At 24.2% G+C, this 22,302-nt stretch overlaps 7 protein-coding genes across 7 annotated transcripts in view; 1 reads left to right on the plus strand and 6 right to left on the minus strand. All coding sequences in view use genetic code 6, as the record gives it.

Annotated features, from left to right (window-relative positions):
* Nucleotides 1-375: 375 nt before the first annotated feature.
* On the plus strand, nt 376-3,475 carry TTHERM_00171850 (heat shock-binding protein 70, ER luminal protein; the record flags this gene model as incomplete). Its single annotated transcript, XM_001008743.3, has 5 exons — nt 376-706; nt 889-1,175; nt 1,791-2,943; nt 3,059-3,314; nt 3,391-3,475. The coding sequence occupies 5 exons, from the start codon at nt 376-378 to the stop codon at nt 3,473-3,475; spliced, it is 2,112 nt and encodes a 703-aa protein (XP_001008743.2).
* A 1,381-nt stretch (nt 3,476-4,856) lies between these two features.
* TTHERM_00171860 (protein kinase) lies at nt 4,857-8,022 on the minus strand (the record flags this gene model as incomplete). The annotated part of the gene is made up of 2 exons (XM_001008744.3): nt 4,857-7,763; nt 7,942-8,022. 2 exons carry the CDS (start codon nt 8,020-8,022, stop codon nt 4,857-4,859), a joined length of 2,988 nt encoding a protein of 995 aa, XP_001008744.2.
* Nucleotides 8,023-8,852: 830 nt separating this feature from the next.
* Nucleotides 8,853-9,362, minus strand: TTHERM_000171869 (hypothetical protein; the record flags this gene model as incomplete). The annotated part of the gene is made up of 2 exons (XM_012795795.1): nt 8,853-9,030; nt 9,139-9,362. The coding sequence occupies 2 exons, from the start codon at nt 9,360-9,362 to the stop codon at nt 8,853-8,855; spliced, it is 402 nt and encodes a 133-aa protein (XP_012651249.1).
* A 454-nt stretch (nt 9,363-9,816) lies between these two features.
* On the minus strand, nt 9,817-12,322 carry TTHERM_00171870 (transmembrane amino acid transporter protein; the record flags this gene model as incomplete). The annotated part of the gene is made up of 4 exons (XM_001008745.3): nt 9,817-10,315; nt 10,922-11,231; nt 11,497-11,866; nt 12,188-12,322. The coding sequence occupies 4 exons, from the start codon at nt 12,320-12,322 to the stop codon at nt 9,817-9,819; spliced, it is 1,314 nt and encodes a 437-aa protein (XP_001008745.2).
* Nucleotides 12,323-13,410: 1,088 nt separating this feature from the next.
* Nucleotides 13,411-14,655, minus strand: TTHERM_00171880 (hypothetical protein; the record flags this gene model as incomplete). The annotated part of the gene is made up of 1 exon (XM_001008746.1): nt 13,411-14,655. One exon carries the CDS (start codon nt 14,653-14,655, stop codon nt 13,411-13,413), a length of 1,245 nt encoding a protein of 414 aa, XP_001008746.1.
* Nucleotides 14,656-15,290: 635 nt separating this feature from the next.
* On the minus strand, nt 15,291-19,038 carry TTHERM_00171890 (variant specific surface protein S2, putative; the record flags this gene model as incomplete). The annotated part of the gene is made up of 5 exons (XM_001008747.2): nt 16,227-19,038; nt 16,070-16,143; nt 15,769-15,882; nt 15,510-15,636; nt 15,291-15,397 (listed from the first exon to the last, which is right to left on the minus strand). The coding sequence occupies exons 1-5, from the start codon at nt 18,991-18,993 to the stop codon at nt 15,291-15,293; spliced, it is 3,189 nt and encodes a 1,062-aa protein (XP_001008747.2). The 5' UTR covers nt 18,994-19,038.
* Nucleotides 19,039-22,284: 3,246 nt separating this feature from the next.
* Nucleotides 22,285-22,302, minus strand: part of TTHERM_00171910 (hypothetical protein) — a gene marked incomplete at both ends in the record, with an annotated part of 777 nt that continues 759 nt past the window's right edge. The window contains one exon of the mRNA XM_001008749.3: nt 22,285-22,302. This exon is cut by the window's right edge and continues 759 nt beyond it. Coding sequence (XP_001008749.3) covers nt 22,285-22,302 — 18 coding nt within the window.

Genomic DNA, 22,302 nt, shown 5'->3' on the forward strand with positions numbered 1-22,302 from the left:
TTATTAAATTATTGGTCTATATTTAAGAATATTGCATCTAGTTGTTAATAGATCAAAAAGTGTTTGATTTTTATTTAATTTTCAAGCGAGTTAGTTTAATTAATTTGAATGATAATAAGCTTTTTATTTTATTTAGGCTAAATAATAAATTAATTAAATGCGTTGGATTATCATCACGTGTAAATCACTAAAAATTTGATGCTTTAGCAAAAAAAACCTGAAAAAAAGAAAAAAAAAACTCAAATTTAAAGCGAAAAATGCTGACTATTGTCAATTAATTATTCATAAACCAAATGTCTGTTTGGTACTTTATCGTTTTGCGCTTTCAAATGTAAAAAAAAGAGAGCTTGACCTTAAATTTTTCATTCATTTTAAATGAAAATTTTTAAAAAATTTATGAACTCCCCACACGTGTAAATTTTGCATTTTTAAGAGTTGAGTTTTAAATTGGGAATAAATTAAAAGAAAAAAAAATAATTAATTTAATTTACAAAAGATATTATTTATAATTTAAAAATAAAAGAGGAGATGAATAAAAAATTATTAATCTTCATTGCCACTGTTTTAATTGTTGGCCTTGTCTATGCAGCTGATGATGAAAAGAAGAAGGTTGAATGCCCTGTCATTGGTATCGATTTGGGTACAACCTACTCTTGTGTCGGTGTCTACAAAAAGGGTTAAGTAGAAATCATTCCTAACGAATTAGGTAATTATTTGTCTTTTAATTTCACACTTTATCAAACATTAAAAAATATGAAAATAAATGAAACAATTTTTGGATTATTTTGTCATCCCATGAAGGAATGACAAATGTAATTCATCTATTCAATAATATGACTTACAAATGTCTTAAACATCTAACTTATTCTTTGTTAAACATTAATACAGGTCATAGAATTACTCCCTCAGTCGTAGCCTTTACTGATGAAGAAAGACTCGTCGGTGAATCAGCTAAGAACTAAGCCGTTAACAACCCTACCAGAACTTTATACGACGTTAAGAGACTTATTGGTCGTAAATACACCGATAAGACTGTCTAATACGACAAGAAGTTCCTTCCCTACGAAATTATTGAAAAGAATGGAAAGCCTTACATCAAGGTTGACAACGTCAGAGGTGAAACCAAGGTCTATGCCGCCGAAGAAATCTCTGCTATGGTCCTCGTCAAGATGAAGGTAAATATAACAAAAATAATATATTCATCAAGACTTACCTTTCAGCTATTCAACCCAAGCTTCATTCACTCTATAATATATTTACCTAAAATAAAGAATGAAATTTTCTTTTTAAATTTTACTCTCTAAAAATACAAAAAAATAAGATACTTCTAATTTAAGACAACCTCAAAGAAATGTCAATAAAATTATAAGCAATAACTATTCAAAATATAAGTGAAAATTATTCTAAACATTCAATTCATAAGTTCACCAGCAGCACTCTAATAAGCTAAGAGCAAAAGACTAACTTAAATAAATCAGCAGAATTTATTTAAATTTAAAAATGACTTATGAAAAGACTCAAAAGTGAATGAGTGATGTATTATTTATCTATCATTTAGCAAATAAAATATTAAGTAGAAGATAAGTTAGTGAGAGTCTATTTTATTAGATAATTAGTAAATAAATGCAATAAATAAATACAATAAATAATATAAATAAAGGAGAATTCATTAGTTATTAATAGTATTAGCGAAAAAAATTTAAAAAGCTGAAAGATATTTATTTATTTATTATTTGATTGATAATTTAACTTAAAAATTTTAAATAAAAATTATTTAAATAACATAATAGGAAATCGCTGAAACCTTCTTGGGTACCACTGTCAAGAACGCCGTCGTTACCGTCCCCGCTTACTTCAATGATGCCCAAAGACAATCTACCAAGGATGCTGGTGCCATCGCTGGTTTGGATGTTTAGAGAATTTTGAACGAACCTACCGCCGCTGCCATCGCTTACGGTTTGGATAAGAAGCAAGGTGAAAAGAACATTTTGGTCTTCGATTTGGGTGGTGGTACTTTTGATGTCTCCATCTTAACTATTGATGAAGGTGTTTTCGAAGTTATTGCTACTTCTGGTGATACTCACTTGGGTGGTGCTGATTTTGATCAAAGAGTTATGGACTACTTCATTAAGCTCACCAAGAAGAAACACAACAGAGATATTTCTGGTGACAAGAGAGCTATCCAAAAATTGAAAAGAGAAGTTGAAAATGCCAAGAGAAAGCTTTCTTCTACCATGACTGCCTAAATCGAAATTGAAGATTTAGTCGAAGGTTTGGACTTCAATGAAGAACTCACTAGAGCTAAATTCGAAGAATTGAACGCTGACTTATTCAAGAAGACCATCGGTCCCGTCCAAACTGCCTTGGAAGACTCTGGTTTCAAGAAGACTGATATTCACGAAATCGTCTTAGTTGGTGGTTCTACTCGTATCCCCAAGATCAGAAAGCTCGTCCAAGATTTCTTCGGTAAGGAACCTAACACTGGTATTAACCCCGATGAAGCCGTTGCTTACGGTGCTGCCGTCCAAGGTGGTATCATCTGTGGTGAAACCTTCAGTGAACCTATCGTTATGATTGATGCTACTCCCCTCTCCTTAGGTATTGAAACCGTCGGTGGTGTTATGTCTACCATCATTCCCAGAAACTCCGTCTCCCCCACCAAGAAGACTTAAACTTTCACCACCTATCAAGATAACCAAGAAACCGTCACTATTCAAATCTTTGAAGGTGAAAGACCTATGACCAAGGACAATCACTTGTTGGGTAAGTTTGATCTCACTGGTATCCCTGCTGCTCCCAGAGGTCAACCCCAAATTGAAGTTACCTTCGAAGTCGATGTCAACGGTATCTTACAAGTTAGCGCTGTTGAAAAATCCGCTGGTGTCAAGAACCAAGTTACTATTACCAACGACTCTAGTAGACTTTCTAAGGAAGAAATCGAAAGTAAGATTTTTAAATATTTAGAATTTCTGAAATTTTATAATTTCAGAATTATTAGCTTCAAAAATTTATTTCAACTTATTGACTGATTTATTTACTTATTTAATTAATTAATTAGAAATGCTTGATGATGCCAAGAAATTCGAAGCTCAAGATAAGGTCGCCAAGGAAAGAATCGACGCTAAGAACTCTTTGGATTCTTACGTCCACTCTATGAGAAACACCGTTGAAGACGAAGCTAAGCTCGCCAACAAAATTAATGAAGATGACAAGAAAACCATTAAGGACGCTCTTAAAGAAACTTAAGACTGGCTCTCCGCTAACCCTGAAGCTGATAAAGAAGAATATGAAGAAAGAAAGACCAAACTTGAAGGGTAATTAATTAATTTTTTATTCTAAATAGAAATACGATTAATCAAACTAATATTAATTTTCATTTTTATAAAATAGTATCTGTAACCCTATTATTAGTAAGGCTCACCAATAAGCTGGTGGTTCCTCCCACGCTGATGAAGATGTTAATGTCGATCTTTGATTTTAACGATTTCAAAATAATAAATTAATAAAAAAAATGATAAGATTTCTTACTAAAGAAAATCTTATCTATGTAATTCTTAATCCTTTAGTTTAAATTTTATGTTTACTATCATTTTAAGTATACAACAAGTCCAATTTTTGTTTATCTATTGTATTCTTTTTACAATTTTGATCATTCAAAAAATATCCTTCCATCATTCATTTTTTTAATTAATTAATTAAACTTTTTGTAAAAGTTTATTTTAGAATTTATTTTTTAAATGATAAAATTTAGTAAAGTTAATAAATAAACTGTAATTAATCTTCTACAATTAATGTAAGAAAATTTTGACTCAGTGATTTTCAATTTTTGTTAATTTTTTCTTAAATATTTGTTTGTTCTTTTTGCTAAAAATGATATTCTTGTTAACTTAAATAATTGTAAACTTAAAAATTGTTGAAATACTAAAAGAATCTAAAATTAAAAAATCAGAATCAAATAATGGAAAACGAATTTTTAAACTACTAAAAAGAAAAATTTTAAATAAAATTAAAATATTTTCGAAAACTAATAAATAGATATATTTATCTCAATAATAGAACAAAAATAAAATTTCACTTTAAAATGAAACTAAAAAAAAATATTTATGTTTTTTGAATGACATAGAAATCTTAAAACTCTTATTTATGAAAATAATTTGTGCTATTTGAAATATTTTTTAATTGATTAGATTTTTAGCAAAATATTTTAGATAAAGAAAGTACTTAAATAAATGGTTTAATAAAATTTAGTTTTATTTTGATAAGAAATATTTATTACTTTGTAAAGAAAATATAAAATCTTGAAACATAATAGATAAATATGATAATATCAATTAATAAACATTATAATTTATTAATTTTATTGAGATATACATTATTATTTATATTCTTATTTACTTACTTAATTTCTAAAAGCTCTAAAATATACAGTTATTTAAATTTTACAAAACACTTTTAATTGAAATAATTAGGGATTTATTTAATTAATTGAATTGCCATTTAGCATTTATTTACTTTTCTTGTTGTTTTATTAAGCCAACCTAATTTAACTAATTAATTAACGATTAAATATTTAACTAACTAACTAATGTATTATACTATTAATTTTAATTATGAAAGATTATTTATTTACGATTGTTTGAATTGTTTATGGTTAGGTATTTGTGATAGTCTGATGAATGGATAGATATATTGATAGATCTGTATTTTGTTTATAAAACTGCTAATTGTGTATACATGCATTCATGTATCAATAAAGAATCAACTAATGAATCTATTATGTAGTTGTGAGATGAATGGATTTATTATTTAGGGATATTATTAAAAAGAGAAGAAAAAGAATACTACAAGAGAATGATTCATTATAATTTAGAGTAGTTTTAATAATTAACATTAATATTATTGGAATTATTTAAGTTATTGTTTTCTCTACTAATGTTTCTATTATTCACTATGTTAGCTACAAAATTATTTGGGTTGGTATTTTGATTCATCACTATCTATTATTAGCTAAAATTAGGAGTATTAAAATAATTTTACATTGCATTGTTTGCTTAAATGCTAGACACAGGCTAGGGTTGATTATTATAGATAAATTATTGGTTGCTATTACTAATATTGCTATTGTTTAGACTATTGCTATTCATATTTTATGCTGGATTACTAATTATATTGTTTGGAGCACTATTTATATTTATATTAGGACTACCAAAATAGCCACTTTTACCCAAGTTGCCTTACTGCTGTTGTTATTGTTGCTATTATTACTACTGCTACTATTGCTGCATTTACTAAAGTAAATAGTTGTTGTAGTAATTGTTATTAATTATTGAATTACCTTATTTTGCTAAAGCAGAAGTTGTTTATTGGTTTATTGGCAATTAAGCAGTATTTTTCATCTTTATGTTTACTCCTCCTCGCTAGTTCTAAGATTCTAAATATTACTATTACTGATAAATGAGTTGTTGCTACTAAGCATCAGTTAAAATTATTTAATTTGAACTGTTGAGAATATTTTATATGCCGTTTTAGCTGCTTTAAATATTTGCATTCGCATTACTTTGAACAGGCTATTTACTATTTGCATAAATGAAATGCTCTTAATTAGGTACCTAAACTTGATGTTGGGATTACTATTGTTGCTATTATTATTACTATTACTATTATTATTATTACTACTATTATTGTTGTTGTTGTTATTATTAAAGATATTGAGCATTATTTAAGTAATTCAAGAGAGAAGGATTGTTATCAAAATAGTATTAATTTTGCTATTATAAATTATTTTAATTAGAGACACCATTATTATTTGTGCCATTATTGCTACTATTTATGATGTTGTTGTTCCCGCTGCTATTCATATAAATCTATTTTTGTTAATTTAAATATTGGCTATTACTTAGCTGCTGTTGAGTAGCTATTGCTATATTATTTTACAAATATGAAGGATTGGGTAGATTTTCTTGCTTGTAATTCATTTCATTGACTAAATTGTATTTTTACTAGGAATACTAGTGGTATTACTGAGGGGAATGCTAATTTATTTGATTTTATTATATCTATTATGGTTATGGAGACTATTGAAAATGAGAAGTTCTTTAAAAATTAGAAGCAGCATTAATGGGATTATTGATGTTATCTTGGCTTATATTTAATCCAGTGTTATTGTTGTTTTAATAATATTTAACTCTCTATATAGTTTGCTACTAATTAATTAAGTTAAGAGAATTTGGCTGTTGTTACTAATGCTACAAAGATGATGGATTTAAAGAAGGATTTAGAATTTAAGTCTAATTTTATGAGGAATTCATTAAGATTTAATTTTGAGAAGAATTCATTAGAATCTGATTTTAAGAAGAATTCATTAATATCTAATTGGCGTTTTATGGCTAAGATGGATATTCAGGTTGTTGCTATATTAGCTATTATGGAGATATTTAGTTTCTACCATTTTAAATAGCATTTTAATTATTATTTACAGTATTACTTTGTTGCTGCTGTTGTTGTTAATGCACTTTTTTATTTAACAGTAACAAATTATTTCCATTTCCGTTTGAATTTACATTAACAGCAATATTAGGATTCAAATTTCCAGCTACTGCAATTGCAGCTGCATTATTATTGTTACTGATAACATTAGCTGAGTTTAATGTCGGAGAATTTTTAATTATTGCAATATTTTTCTGGTCTTTAATTTTCCAATCCCACATTTAATCATACTCAAATCCATTTTTTAGCATGAGTTCTTTAAAAACATTTCTACACTTAGCATAATCAGGCTTATCTGTGAATTAAAGAGATTTTGCATAACTGAGAAACCATGCAAATTCTGAAGGTAATCCAAAACATAATTCATCTACTGAAGTAGATTCCTTTTTATTTTTAATCTTTTCATATTTTTCCTTCTTATCTTTTGCCCTAATATTTTACCAAGGCAATTAGCCCTTAAGAAAGTAGAGAAAAACATACGCGAGACTTTCTAAATCGTCTCTCCTAGATTGCTCTATTCCCTTATGCGTATTTGTTGAAGCATATCTAGCAGTACCTGTTAAATTTTTACCATCTCTATACTAAATATGTTCGCTGTCTCTAATATATCTTTTGGCTAAGCCGAAATCAATCATATATACTCTACCTTCTCTTTTGCCCAAACCCATGAGAAAGTTATCAGGCTTGATGTCTCTATGAAGAAAATTTCGATTGTGGAGGTACTCAACTCGCTAGATCATCTAATCTGCGAGCATGAGAACCGTTTTTAAATGGAATTATCTTTAACATTAACAAAAAAGCTGCTCCAAAGAGCTTCCCAACAAATCCATAATCATAAAATTATAATTGCCTTGCTTATCAAAGTGGTAGCATTTAGGTATGCCAATAGCTGGCTTATTCGGATTATTGTGCAAATAGTTATATAATCTGGCTTCATAAATAATTTGAGGATGCTTGGCGTCAGCTCTTTCTACTTTGCAGCCATAAAAAACGCCATCCTCCTTCAGATCTTTTGTTTTATAAATGACACCAAAAGCGCCACTACCTAACTTCTCAATCAATTAATACTACTCTCCCAAAACCATTCCTTATAACTTACTTGTATCTAATATTGATGCAGCTGCGGGCTCTTCTATTTGCATTTAATTATTATTGTTAACTAGATTATTGTTGTTGTTACTTGGAAGATTATTATTTAAAACAATGTTATTATTGCCTTAATTCGTCGACAATTCCTGCTGCTATCCCAAAACTAAACTATTCGGCCAAGGTTAGGGCTATATTTTATAAAAAATAATAGATTATCATGAATAGAGGAAATTTATACGCTTAAAAATGTTAAATTTGAACTGCTTTAAGCTGTATAAAAGGTATTTCTTTCTATTTAAGCTGAGATTCTATATTTTTTTCTAGTCTTAATAGAAATAATATTTATATATAATTTTTGAGTTTTACCTACTACTGTGTGGGTTGTTATGTGACAATTATATTGTTGTGTGGAGAAATTCCTTTGATCTGTTTTAGGGTGTTTTGCATAATATCTTACTAATTGCACACCTGAAAAGTTATTTAATTTGGGTTGTTGCTTCTCTTCAATTTACTTTGCTTGTTTTTTTTTTTCTTAGTTCACTGCTTTGCTTGCTAGTTTTTATGTTTATCTGAAGATCAAGGCGAATCTATAAAAATCAATTTTTCCAAATTTAAAATGACTCTTTTTGTATTTTCCTTCTCGTGTTAGATGGTTTCACTTGCTACTTTCTTACTTGCTAACTAACTAACTTGCAGAATTTAAAGTATTTATGAATCAATAAATAAAAAACTTTTAGCTATTTAGCTACTGTCTTTGCTGAGCTATCTGTTTATTTATTAATTTTTGAATTTTTTACTCTTTATTTATTATAGAATATCTAATATCTATTAATTTACTTTAAGTCTTCGCTCTTTTGTTTCTTTGAAACGTCAACTTTGTTTGATTGATTTTCTCTTTCACTAACTAAAATGCTTGATTTATGTTTATATGTTTGTTTGTTTGCTTCGCTGCTTGCCTACTTTATTTATTTATATATATATTTATTAATCTAATTGACTGATTGATTGATTCCTCGCTCCTAAGTCAGAATATTAATTAACTAATTATTATCATTAAGCTTTAAATCTTTTGCATGTCATTGAATTAACAAGTTAACTAAATATAAGAATAAATATTATTGCTCATTATTTAATTTTTTAACATTTGCTTTGTTGTCTCTTTATTTCTTCTTTCTCTCTTAATTTCATTATCGCTAACTCTGTTTCTTTTTCTGCTATACTATACCAAATTTATTTGTTTATTTTTTTGTTTGTTTGTCTCTTTCTCTCTCTCTCTCTCACTTACTTATTTTCTAACCATAGAACTTGACGTACAGTTGTTTTTTTTCTTCTAAACTAGTATCCATTTCTGTTACAGACCAACAAATTACTGGAAAATCTCTCAGTCTCAATTAAGTTAAATTGACTCTTTGCTTATTCATTTTAGTATACATGTGTTCAAATTTGAGAATTAATCTATTCATTAACCAAAAATAATTGCAATAAAAGATTATTTGCAAACTTTAAAAATACAATTTTCTATTATACTAAAATTCTATTTATAATAAAAATTTTACAGCTTACCTAATAATTTTACTTTCGTCACTACCTTGTCTACTTTTTTAGAAGTAGTAGATATCATAACTTTTTTACAAAGCGTTCTATTCATTAGTTTAAATATAACTATAATTATTCTTCACCCATATATTACCTATTTAATCGCTCAGAATTTATTGATACTTTTTAGAAAATATGAATTAAAAATATTGTAAAAAGAAATAATGGAATAGGAAACATAGAATTTTCATTAAAATTTTATATGTATATAGACATTGCTCAATTTTATTTAAAATTTAGTGTGTAAATTGAAAATATTTGATGTAGAAAAAAATAGATTAAATTCAAATTGAAGTTTTATCTAGTGAAGGTTAAATATTTTTTGTTTATCCTTCACTCACTACAAAAAAATCAATAAACAACCAATATAAATAAACAAAACAAAACAAAAGTTCAACCAGGCTGATAGTGAATTAAAATATTAAATAATTGAAGTTTTTTTGTTTTTTTTAATCAAAGTTAAACACTGACTTACTAATAGATTAAAAAATTGAATACAGTGATGCATTATTGAATAATATTTGAAATAGTTATTCATTTTTATAAAATTTATTTAAAAAAAGTACCAAGTAAGAAAAGATAGATTATAAATTTTTTTATTAAATTAATTTTTTGTTTGTTAAACATTTATACTTTATTTATTAATCAAAAAATTTCTATTAACGTAGACACAACTCCTGAAAGCCCTCCAAAAAGTCCAATAAATAATACTGTATAATTAATCACTTTTCTCCTGTGATCTTTATCACCTTCAGATATTTTTTCAGATAGCATAATAGGAAAAACAAATCCAAGCCCAATAGAAAATACACATCCCAACAAGTTAAACAAATCAGTTAATTTAGGCAGTTATGTAGCTAAAATGAATATCAACAAAAAGAAAAGTAATCTAACTCCTGTCCTCTAAACGTTTTGATTAGTGAAATATCTTCTTTCCATAAACGTATCTATTCTTTGGAGGATAGGAAACCCGTACAACAAAATACTTCCGAGTAAGCTGATTGCATAGAATATTTTTAGTATTTACTAAATAGAACCCATATCTACTAAATTGTTAAATATCAAGTCAGATGTTGTATCTTTAAACGCCGCATAACCTATTGCTCCTGTGATCAAACCAGTTAAGCACATGACTATGACATATCTAATTTATAGATTAAAATTTATTATTACATATAAAAAGTCTTTAAATGATATTCATTTTAATTAATTTCCTTCTTTTAACAGATATATTAAAATAATCCCAAAAATAATGAATAAATTAATGGATGAAACAAACAAACAAAAAATAAATAAATAAATAAAAAACCTTTGATTTTAAATAGTGGTGAATATTCATAATTAATATTAATAATAATAAAAATATAAAATTTAAATTAGTTAGGATTTTCTTTGAAAGAGGGATTTTAATCAGAATTTTTTGCTATTTAATTTAAAATAAGGAGGGAAAAACAGAAAGGGAGAGGGAAAACGGGAAGGAGATAATAATTATTAGATTAATTTATTTTTAATTGAAAATAATAAATATATCATCAATTAGATTTGTATAAAAGAATTTATTTTTTCAATTATATTTTTTATTTATTTTTTTTTGTATTTAATATAAGATAAATTAAACATTAAATCTTTTGAAATTAGACATTCTCTGCTTGATGAATTATCTAAAAAGAGTAATAAAGAAATTAATTCAAAAGGTTTTTTATTTTTAAAAACATTGCCTTTCTAGACAAAAAACAATAATTAAATCTACCTGTAAAGAATAATGTCAAATTTGTTCCTCTCTTCCATAGATGCGTATACTTCAGTCACTACTCCATTTATATCATAAGCAAATACGTAAACTCCAAAAAAGAGAGGGATTTCATTAAAGGAGAATAGGTTGTATTGAAAATTTGGATCGTTGCTGCTAGTATTACCAGAGAATAATATATACAAAGATTTAATAATTATTATCAAAACTGCTACGAAAAATGTTGTGAGCCCAAATTAGCTAAATATACCTAACTTTTGTATATTTCTGTAAAGAGAAACTGGAATAAAAATGGCTGCCATTATAATGCCTATTTGATAAAATGATCAACAGTTAATTTTTTTACTAATTATCTGTCTTTCTTAAACTTATCGGCTAATAATTTAATTTCATTTTGAATCTTAAAAATAGAATCATTAAAAATTTAATTAATTAATTAATGCAACATTTATTTTTTTGTTACTCATAAATAGAAATTATGTCTTTAATTAAAAATCTATTATTTTGTTGAATGAAAACACTTGTAATTAATTTGCTTTAGAAAGTTGAAACAAAATAATTTGATAATTTATTACATAGAATCAACTTATATTTCAGAATATCATCCATTGATTTTTGAATAAAAACCATATAGCTCAGTATAGTCCCGAAATTGAAAAATACTGTGAAAAATTCTACTACTTAAACCATTCTCTCTCCCAAAATAGTTTCTACTGCCTATTTTAGTGTTACGCTTCGTCTGTAATTCTCTTATTCTTCTATCTTTTAAATGACTTTTATCAGCTACATCCATGCATAGTAACAGAGGGCTCCTGTAAAAGTCATAAGTATGATTGAAAGAATAGAGCCACATTTCATAAAAACATAAGGCATAAATAAAATTGTTGTCCCAAAACCGCTTTTGCATATGTTTATTGTTGCATTATAAACGCTTGCTCCTTGGTCCTATTCATTTTTATATATTAATCTCTACGAATATAAATAAATGTATTATTTTTCATCTCTAATAATTAAAAAGTAGAAATCTCTTGAGATTCATTAACTGATCATCTAACTTGCTTAAATAATGCATTGAAACTATTTCCTCTCGTTTGTAACTAAAGAAATAACTTTTTATTTATTATTTTACTTTTATTTTTAACATTTTGATATGAAAAATTTAAACTCTTTTCTTTTTTACTCTCTAATGATAAAAGATGTTGTAATAGTTGTGTTCAACTAATGGCTAATCTAAAAGATTTCTACTTTCTATTTAATTATATTTACAGTTTTAAGGTGAGGAATTGTGCTTTTTTATGCAATGTTGGCATCTTCTATATCGAATTGCTCAAATTTATTTGCGTTTGGAGCTTGATCATAAACTTTATTTGAGTTGTGAGATCGAGAGTTTTAGTCGTTCATTTTAAATTATCAAAAAAACTTTTTTTTAATATATGGATTTTAATTGATTATCAATTTTATAAATTATTTGAGGCTGATATTTGTAATTATAAGTCTATTGAATCATATACTAACTAATTACAGCATTATTATTGGTACTTTTGTAATATATCATTTATCAAAAACGCAATATGCATCGTATCTTGATATGTATTTAATTTTAACTTATGCAAACACACTTTTAACCATGAAACCTTTGTGGAAACTTTAAACTTTAATTTTTAAAAAATAAATTTATTTTACTATCCTATTTATATTAATAATATAAATAATTTTTTAGCTAAAACAATGTTAGAAACATAGTAAATGAAATATTTAAATCTACTCTTTACAAATTTTACTTTCAGATATTATGAAAAAATTTCTTTATTCCAATTTGTAAAATTAATTTTACTATCTAAAATTACGAGACAATTTTAATGCAAGGACAAAATTTGATTCTAATTCTTTTTCTTGTTTTGTGATTTTATATTTTCTTTATATTTACAAATATATTTACCTCAATATTTTAACATGATAAAATATGTTTGGAATTTTTAAAAAGCTTAAAAAAATACAAAATTATCCTAGCATGCTTAAAGTTATTCAACATAAATTTTCCTGATAAAATCATATTTTGAAGTGTATATTTGAATTAAGTTTCATTAAAAATGAAGAAACTAACTGATATTTAAAATTGAAATTTTTAATTGTTTTAGAATCTCAAACAGAACCTTTATATTGAAAGAAAAATTAAAAGATATTTTGATTAAACTTATAAATTAATTCAATAAATGTTTTAGAATTTATTAAAAATCTCAAACTTAATTAAAATGAAGAAAGTTGGTTAATTAAAAGACTAATTTAATTTAATTTATTAAATTTTAGAACTTGAATAGCATTTGTAAATAAAATCTTAATTTAAAAATGAATTTATTATGCTTTATAAATAAATATTATAAAAATAAATACAAAATATTTTTTAGATAAAATTAAAAATTCATTGATGGAATTTCTTTCAGATTTTAAATTAATAAATGATTTATTTAATTGAATAATTAATAACACAATCAATTAGTAAAATAATCATATTTATGAACTATCTTAAGGATTGTATGTTTAGAATCAGACGAAAATTTATGTAAATTGCTATCAATTAGTTAGTTTATAATTTAACTTTTCTTTTTTACTGTTTTAGTTAGATTGTATTGATCTTAAAAGTAAAGAAACTTTTCAAGAGATTTTATAAATTTCTCTTAAATGCTACTTTCTATTTCCTCTTGCAGATCTTTTGTTGAAGCATTTATCTACAACAAAATTTTATAATGCTTATCTAAATTTTTAAGTAAATTAACTTCATAAGAAAGTGTTTCAAAAACTTCAGTTTAACTCTAATCGATCAATTTAAGAATTGCTTCTAATAAAATTTTGGCTTGCTCGTATTGTTGATATTCATAGCAATATTAAATTAATTATATTAATTCAACCAAAGGATTATTTACATCATTAAATTCTACCATTCCACAATCTTCCTCATATTTATCTTAATGAATAATATAAATAACTTTTTCTATCAGTTAAAATGCCTTGGTATGGAGATTCTACTCTTTATATAAATTAATCAAAATAGTATAAATTTTTTGCAAGCTAAAGCTAGGAATGTCATCTTCAACTAAAATATCATTTAAGAATTTTTCACATATTCTTATTGCATCTTAATCTCTCTTTAAAATTTTTAAGTAACGAGGAAACTAAAGCACAAAATATACTTGGTATTAGCTATTGAGTTTCTCAAATGCATTCTCTATAAAATCCTATGAAGTGAATAAATCCAAATACTCTGAAGGTTAATCCTCTTTATCCATTTAAAAGCTTGCCTCAAAAAGTATAAACTTTATAATGTACTAATTATTTTCGCTTAATTTATGAGAGTTTTCGACTAAATCTTCAATATAATTTTTGAGTTCATCAACAACCACTGATTTTTCCTATTATTATTCTTCTTCTTGTTCCTCATCTAATTCTTGTACTCTAGCTTAATAAAGCACATTAGATAAATGAAATATATATTGTTGCTATTTCTCTTCATTTTATTCTTATTCTATCATTTTGAAAATTTTAGTGACTTCTTCTTTATATGTGTCTATTGGAGACTTTTAAGTACTTTTGAATAAATTAAAAATGGCAAATCTGTTTTTATTAAATAAGTTTCTATGCTCTGTCAGCTAAATTGGCTTATAACCTTTAAAGCATTTGATAATTTATTTATTTCTACTTAAAATAGGAAGTAGATTTACTAGTTATTTTCTGAACATTATTATGAATAAATATTTATCTAATTGCGTTTTTAATCAAAAATATTCTTATTTTTTGTATCTATTTTTACTATTTAAATGTAAGAAATTTATTTCATTCATAAAATTTAGAATTTTCTAAACATTTCTTTTCAATTTTTGATGGATATGTTAAACAAATAAATAAAAGAATCATCCTAAATATTCTTTAATTTGTTGGTTGTAATATTTAGCTAGGTTAATATCCTATAAAATTTTGTCTTGCTTTATAAAAACTATGTTAGAATATATTATTTACTTTCAATTGATTAATTTAATTTATTTTTATTTAAATAATAAGCTAATATTTATTTATTCTTAGCCAATAATTTATATTCTATTTAGATTTAACAATAAATATATTAGATTATTAAAATAAAAGATTATAGAAAATTACAAAAGTACAAAAAATATATCAATAGAATAAAATTTTTTGCTTTAAAATATAATAATTTTATTTACATTGCTCAAAAAAATGTTTAAAATTTATTTTAATTTTTAATATTTTTTGTAAAATTAAAATTTTAAAACTTAATATTACTAAATTATTTAAAATATAAATATTATGACTTTTTTCCTTCAGTTGTTGTTATTTAATAATCTTTTTTTTGAGATATTCAATGTACTAACTCTAATGTAATTTGAATTTTACTATGGTTCAAGCTATTATTATAGATCTATATTAATTAATACTTCTAGTTCTTTTTACTTTAGTTACTTATCTCTTTTATTTTGTTTGTAAGTTTTTATTAGATCTTAAATTAAGAATCCATATCTAATAAGCTGCAATAATGTACTTATTGATAAACAAATAATTATAAATATTATAATTATACTACCAAAAATTTCAATTTTTAGTAGAGTTTCACTTGCTATTACATCTTCATTAGCAGTAGCTTACATTTCTTTAATAGTTATTCCAATAAATATAAATAATACACTGATCATTATTTCTTAAAATACCTTTATGATTGTTATTATTTTATTTTTAAAGAATCTATAGTATAATAAATATAAGCCACTAACTCCATATACTACGCAAGATATTATAGAACATTCAAATTGATTCTAAAATAATACAAGAAATGATATCACAACAAAGTATTTCTTAAAAAAAGAAATTGCAATGTATGATTTAGATCCTTTCATTCTAAAATCAATATCACCATAAATATTTGGAGCTTTTAAGACTAAGTAATCACCAGGTTTCTGATAAAGTAAATAAACTAAAGTTACAAAGAAAAACAAATAAGCTGAAATTTAAAACATCAAAAGAAAAATATTATCACCACTTAACCAGCAATAACAAATTGTAAAAACAATAGCTGTCAATGATGACTAAAGGTAACTGCAGAGAAAATTAAAAATAGTATATTTTATTATAGAAGTGTATTACTTTCCTTTCAGAATTTTCCTAAAAAACAAGCAGTAAATCATTACAAATATGCAAATTAAGACAACTATTTAAACCTGTAAAAAGTTATTATAAATTCCTGTTTTTATTCCAAATGACTTTAATATGTCTTGTAGCTTTTATTATTGAGATAAATTACTATATTATTGTGAATCAAATGATATTTGAGTAGGCTGAGGTGTTTAGTTAAAAACTAATGTTGCACCTGATAAAGAAGCAAAATTCACTTTAAGAGGAAGATATTCTTTGATTAGGTAGATCATAGGCAGAACTTAGACAAAATTCGAAATGGAGCATAAAATTTAAAATTACTTGAGAAGATTTATAACTTTGCCAGATGCACTATTTTGATCTGGAGAAAATGTTTATGAAATTGTTTATAAATTTTGTGTTAATTATTTACCTTAGGCAAACGAATTAGACTATTCTCCATAGCTTGATGAAACAATTATTGTGTTTGGAATTTAATAGTTTATTTTGGATTCTTTAATGCTAATTGTGAATTGTTTTACTCTTCTATTTTACTAGGATATTATTATTACTTTTACATTTTAGTTTTCCATTGAAATAGAATTGATGCTATATTAATTACCTAAATTCAATATTCCTTCATCAATTAAAAATTAAAACGAGGAATATTCTTCATTGGTTAATTTCCGATTATAAGTAATAACAATTAGATTACCTCTAAAATTAGTTGGAAGAGTTATATCGTTGCTTTAAGCTAGATAATTATAGACATTTATAGATTAAATAGCTAAGGGAAGCTAACAAATCATACTTTATCCCTAAACAGGGCTTTTAAGCTACTCTAAGTTATATCCTTCAGAGCACTCACATATTCCTTTTTAAGTATTGGGGACAATATTTAAGTCTGGAAAGCAGTTTTTATAACAAACTTTCTGCCATAAATAACTTCCTTCATTACATTTTATGCATGTTTGACTATCAGAACAAGAACTACAGTTTTAGCTGCACTATAAGCAGATATTATGAGAATCACAGTAATATCCATATCCTTAACCGTTTGAGCAATCAAAATTATTTTTGTAAGGATTTCTGACTTGATAATTATATCCTTATTAACAAATACAAGTGTTTGTTGAAGAATTATAAATATAGTTGCTACCTATAGTATCACAGCTCTGTGTACATTATTTTTAATTAAATAATATATAACTACTTTCGCATTACTAACAGCTGCATACTAAGCAATATTTTTAATTGGAATTTTAGCTCTAATTTAGAGTAAGCATACTATAACTTAAAGCTATATTATCACATAGAGAGCATTAATAATTACATTTTTAACAATTTTACTTAGAGGATATTAGATATGCATTATTTGGACAAGTTTAACAACGCTTTATAGTAGTATCAATTTGGAAATATAAGTAGTTACATATAGTACAATCTAAATCAGCAGGTCCTGAACATTCTTTACAGGCTATATTACATTATTTACAATATTTTCCAGAAGCGTAATATCCTGATTATTATGAACAAATAACACATTAGTTTGTTTGCTCATGAATAAGATAACCAGATTAACATAAATCACAAGTGCTTCCATTTTAACAAGTTTGGCAGTTCGGAATGCATTTCAAACAATTATTTGATTAACTATAATATCCATCTAATTTACAATCAGTGCAAGAATGATCATCTTATAAAAAATATGGCTTAATAGAATTACAAGAAGTACAATCTTGTTAATTTTTTCCACTACATTTTATGCAATTAGGATCGAAACATTTTTCACAAAATTTTGAAGAATTTAGAAAATAGTAATCTACACAAAATGTACATATATACTCAATACAGTCTGTACAATTAGGATCTTTACAGTCAAATCCAATCACAGTAATATCTCTAATACCTAGATATGCAGAACCACCATAAAAAATATTAATTTTGTTAATGATTTAAAAATTTTTAGTTATTATATGACTTGGAGATGCTCCAATTTATTATACAAAAGAAAATGAATAAATCGTATCCATTTAATTTAATCCGCAATAATATGATGTAGACTTATTAGCAGAAACACTGTAACTGGAGAATCCACTACCATCAGAAAGCACAACACCTAGGTAATATTGTGGCAAATAAATATCTAAATCTATCAAATAAACAGTAAAAAAGATTTAATAATACTAAGTAGAAATTCTAATAGGAGGAAAATGTATAATTGTATTATATTAGCTAACCATAAAACCACCCAAGATGTTTACGTCATTACAAGAAGTAACTAAAGGCTATTGTGGTCTTCCAGGAATTACAGAAAAACCTTTATTAGTAACCTCTAAATCAGAAAAAGTATAGCTACTAAATGCCTTAAGATAGTATTAAATATTCTAAACTTACTATGGATTTTAAGATGCTTTTAATATAAAATTAGATCCTTATTGGATATATCCTGGAGGTACAGTGTTTTGGGTCTAGCAAATTCCGTCATTATTATAATATCCACTTGCGCAAGTTTAGCATTTACCGTTATTTGATGGGTCAGGAGTTTAACAACCATAATTATAGTAGCAATATTTACCATTAGGTACATAATTGGTAGAACAAGAAGTAACACATTCTCCATTTTAAAAATAATCAGAAGGATTTGTACATGAGCAAGATCCACTTGATCCATTCGGAAAATTTGCCACTTATTAACAGCTTGTGCAGTCATTTAAAGTTATTTGATTACATAATAAGCATGTAGGATGACAAGTATTAATGCTAATTTAGTATCTATAAATATAAGAATGCACAGGTGTATTATAATCATTTATTAAAGTATTCATTAAGTCACTTCCTGTATTCATAATACTCAAAGCTTAAAAAAAATAAGTAAGTTTATAAGAAAAAATACTGCAATCAGTATTAACATCAAATTGTGAATAATCATCCATACTAAAAGAAGTATACTTTTTACTTATTTCATCTGTAAGTTAAATAATATTCTTAACACCATTTGTTATTGCATTGTTTGTTACTCCAACATCAACTACAGATGCCACTTGAAAATGTGGAAATTTCAAGGTATTAGTATGTATTGATGTACTTAACTATGAAAGTTAAAAAACACCTCTGCAAAATTGATTATTGCAAGAGCTAGGCAAACATTATTAGGCTTACAAATTATTTAAAACAACATTACTACTAGAATTGATACCTCCTGTAATTAAATCTATTTGAAAATCATCACATCTAATAAATGAAGTGAAGATTAAAATGATAAAAAGTAGCATATTTTAGTTAGTTTTTATGTTTTACTCCTGTTATTTTTCTTTTTTATTAAGATTTTGCTTTTTTTTAATTAATCAGAAATATTAATTCAAAAAATAAATTATTATTATATTATTCACTAATTAATTTGCTTTTGTTTAGAGAAAGAGAAAATAAAATAAAATAAACTATTATATCAAGATTACTTATATTTGCTTATTAATAAAAAGGGTAAAATAATGTTACCATCTTATGCTTATTAATTTTTTTAATTTATTTATAATGAAATAAATTAGTTTTAGATAATTCTTTTTTTAAATAAGAGAAATTTAATAAAATTATTATATCACAATATCCTTCTTAAACATATATTTTTTTGATGGGTGCAAAGATATATAGCAATGATCTTTTTTTAGTTTGTAACCAAACCTAAAATCCTCTTGATATATAAATTAATAAAAGTAAAATATTAGATTTCTCTTTTATTTCTTATTAAGTTACGCAATTAAATTTTTCACCACTAAATAAGTAAGTAAGAATTAAATAAAGGATATTCTTCAAAAATTTTATTTTCTTCTAAAAAATATGTAAAAACCTAAAAAGATTATTTAAACAAAAGAGAAATTTATAATACTAAAATTTATTTATTATATTCTACCAATAAAAAATTTTTTTTGTAAGAAATATTTTCTAATAAGATCTAAAAGTCCAACTTTTATTTTATTACATAAATAATAAGAAGTTTTTAAATATTTTTGTAAAGATACGTGATATCTTTCTTTAATTTTTGATATTAAATTAATGGCATTTAAGTGAAAAAAATAATTAATTTCAATTTATCCATAGAAAATTTAGTAATCTGAAGTAGAACGGATAACACTTATTTATATACTTTATTTCCAAAATTATGTAAATCAATCGTAATTCAAAAACAAAATTGACTTTAATCAGATTTTGATTTCATAAGTAGTCCTTTTAAAAAATTAAATTATTCTATCAATAACACAGAAAACTAATCTATTAAAAAGCAGATATTAAATAACTAAATAGAATCTAATAATCTTTTTAATAAAATATTTTTTATATACTATAAGCTCTTATTAATTAACACCTGTCCCCTTTTAAAATTTTGTGTGATATTTTGGGTGATAAAAAAAATATGAAGTGTTAATATAAAAGGGTGTTAACTAATTAATAAGAGTCTACAGTATTTTAATTTTAATAAAAACATGCAGTTTATCTAATATTTAGATTTTAATACGTATTATTTGTAAAAAATGACAAAATATTTAATTAAATTATTTTTTCAAGTAAGGAAAGATATTTATCTAAAAACTTAACTTCAGAAGAAGTCAAATTAAATTTATTACTTTTGTTTGTTTACTTATTTATTTACTTAATAAAATATATATATATAAATTATTACTTTTATATTTTTTTGTAAAAGATAAGTTCATTTTGATATGTCTAAAGCTAAAAAATTTCCCTTAAGATATTACAATGATTAAAATGAAATTTAATAAATAAATATTTTCATTATAAATTTATGAAACTACAGTCTTTTCATCTAATCTACTTTTCTAAATCAAAAGGAAATTTTAATAAATCAATTCTTCTTTGTAAACTAAAAAAATTTTAATGATTAATTTTTCTTTTATTAATAAATAAATCAAATTTACACTTTTAATAAATTCTAAACAAAGTGCAATTTTCAAATATCCTTAAAAATCAAATTCAAATTCAATAAATAGATTTTTTTGTGGTGAGGATTAATAAAAAAATACACATTTAGAATATTTATATTTTCTGTTTAAGTTATTATATAATTTTTAAAGTAATGAAGGACTCAATAACTAACAGACTGATTGAAAAGATTAAAGAATAAAAAAAAACTAATAACTAAATAACTTAATTAAAAATCTCTTTATAAGATTAATATATTTTTTTAATATTAGCTAATAATTATAAATAATGATTTCTAAAATGTTTCTTTGTTTTTTCAACTAACTATATTCTTTGTTATTATATCAATTAATTCATTTTTTATAAATATTATCTTAAACTAATGTTATAGATAGAACTTGTTTTATTTTTAAAAATATTTTAAAAAAATATTATGCTAGAAAAAAATTAAATTAGTTAATTAATTAAATATTTCCTAATTTTTCTTTGAAATAATTTTAAAATTAATTATCAATATATTATAGAAAAATAAATTAAAGATTAGAACAAAAATATAAGTAGCGTATTTTAAAATTTTTATTTTAGTTTTTAATATTTTTGTAAATTAAAAAAATTTTTTAATCTTAAAAAAACTAAATATATTTAAATTATTTAAAACATGATTAATTTTTCTTCAGCTTTTGTTATTTGATAATCTTTTTTTAGAAATACTCAATGAACTAACTCTAATAAAATTTGAATTTTACTATGGTTTAAGCTATTATTATAGATCTATATTAATTAATACTTCTAGTTCTATCTACTTTAATTACTTACCTCTTTTATTTTGTTTGTAAGTTTTTATAAGATCTTAAATTAAGAATCCATATCTAATAAGCTGCAATAATGTACTTATTGATAAACAAATAATAATAAAAATTATAATTATACTACCAAGTATTTCAATTTTTAGTAGAGTTTCACTTGCTATTACATCTTCATTAGCAGTAGCTTACATTTCTTTAATAGTTATTCCAATAAATATAAATAATACACTGACTATTATTTCTTAAAATACCTTTATTATTGTTATTATTTTATTTTTAAAGAATCTATAGTATAATAAATATAAGCCACTAAATCCATATACTACGCAAGATATTATAGCACATTCAAATTGATTCTAAGATAATACAAGAAATGATATCACAATAAAATATTTCTTAAAAAAAGAAATTGCAATGTATGATTTAGATCCTTTCATTCTAAAATCGATATCGCCATAAATATTTGGAGCTTTTAAGACTAAGTAATCACCAGGTTTCTGATAA

This window comes from Tetrahymena thermophila (genome assembly GCF_000189635.1).
Source record: "Tetrahymena thermophila SB210 genomic scaffold scf_8254798, whole genome shotgun sequence".
Taxonomy (NCBI): Eukaryota; Ciliophora; class Oligohymenophorea; order Hymenostomatida; family Tetrahymenidae; genus Tetrahymena; species Tetrahymena thermophila.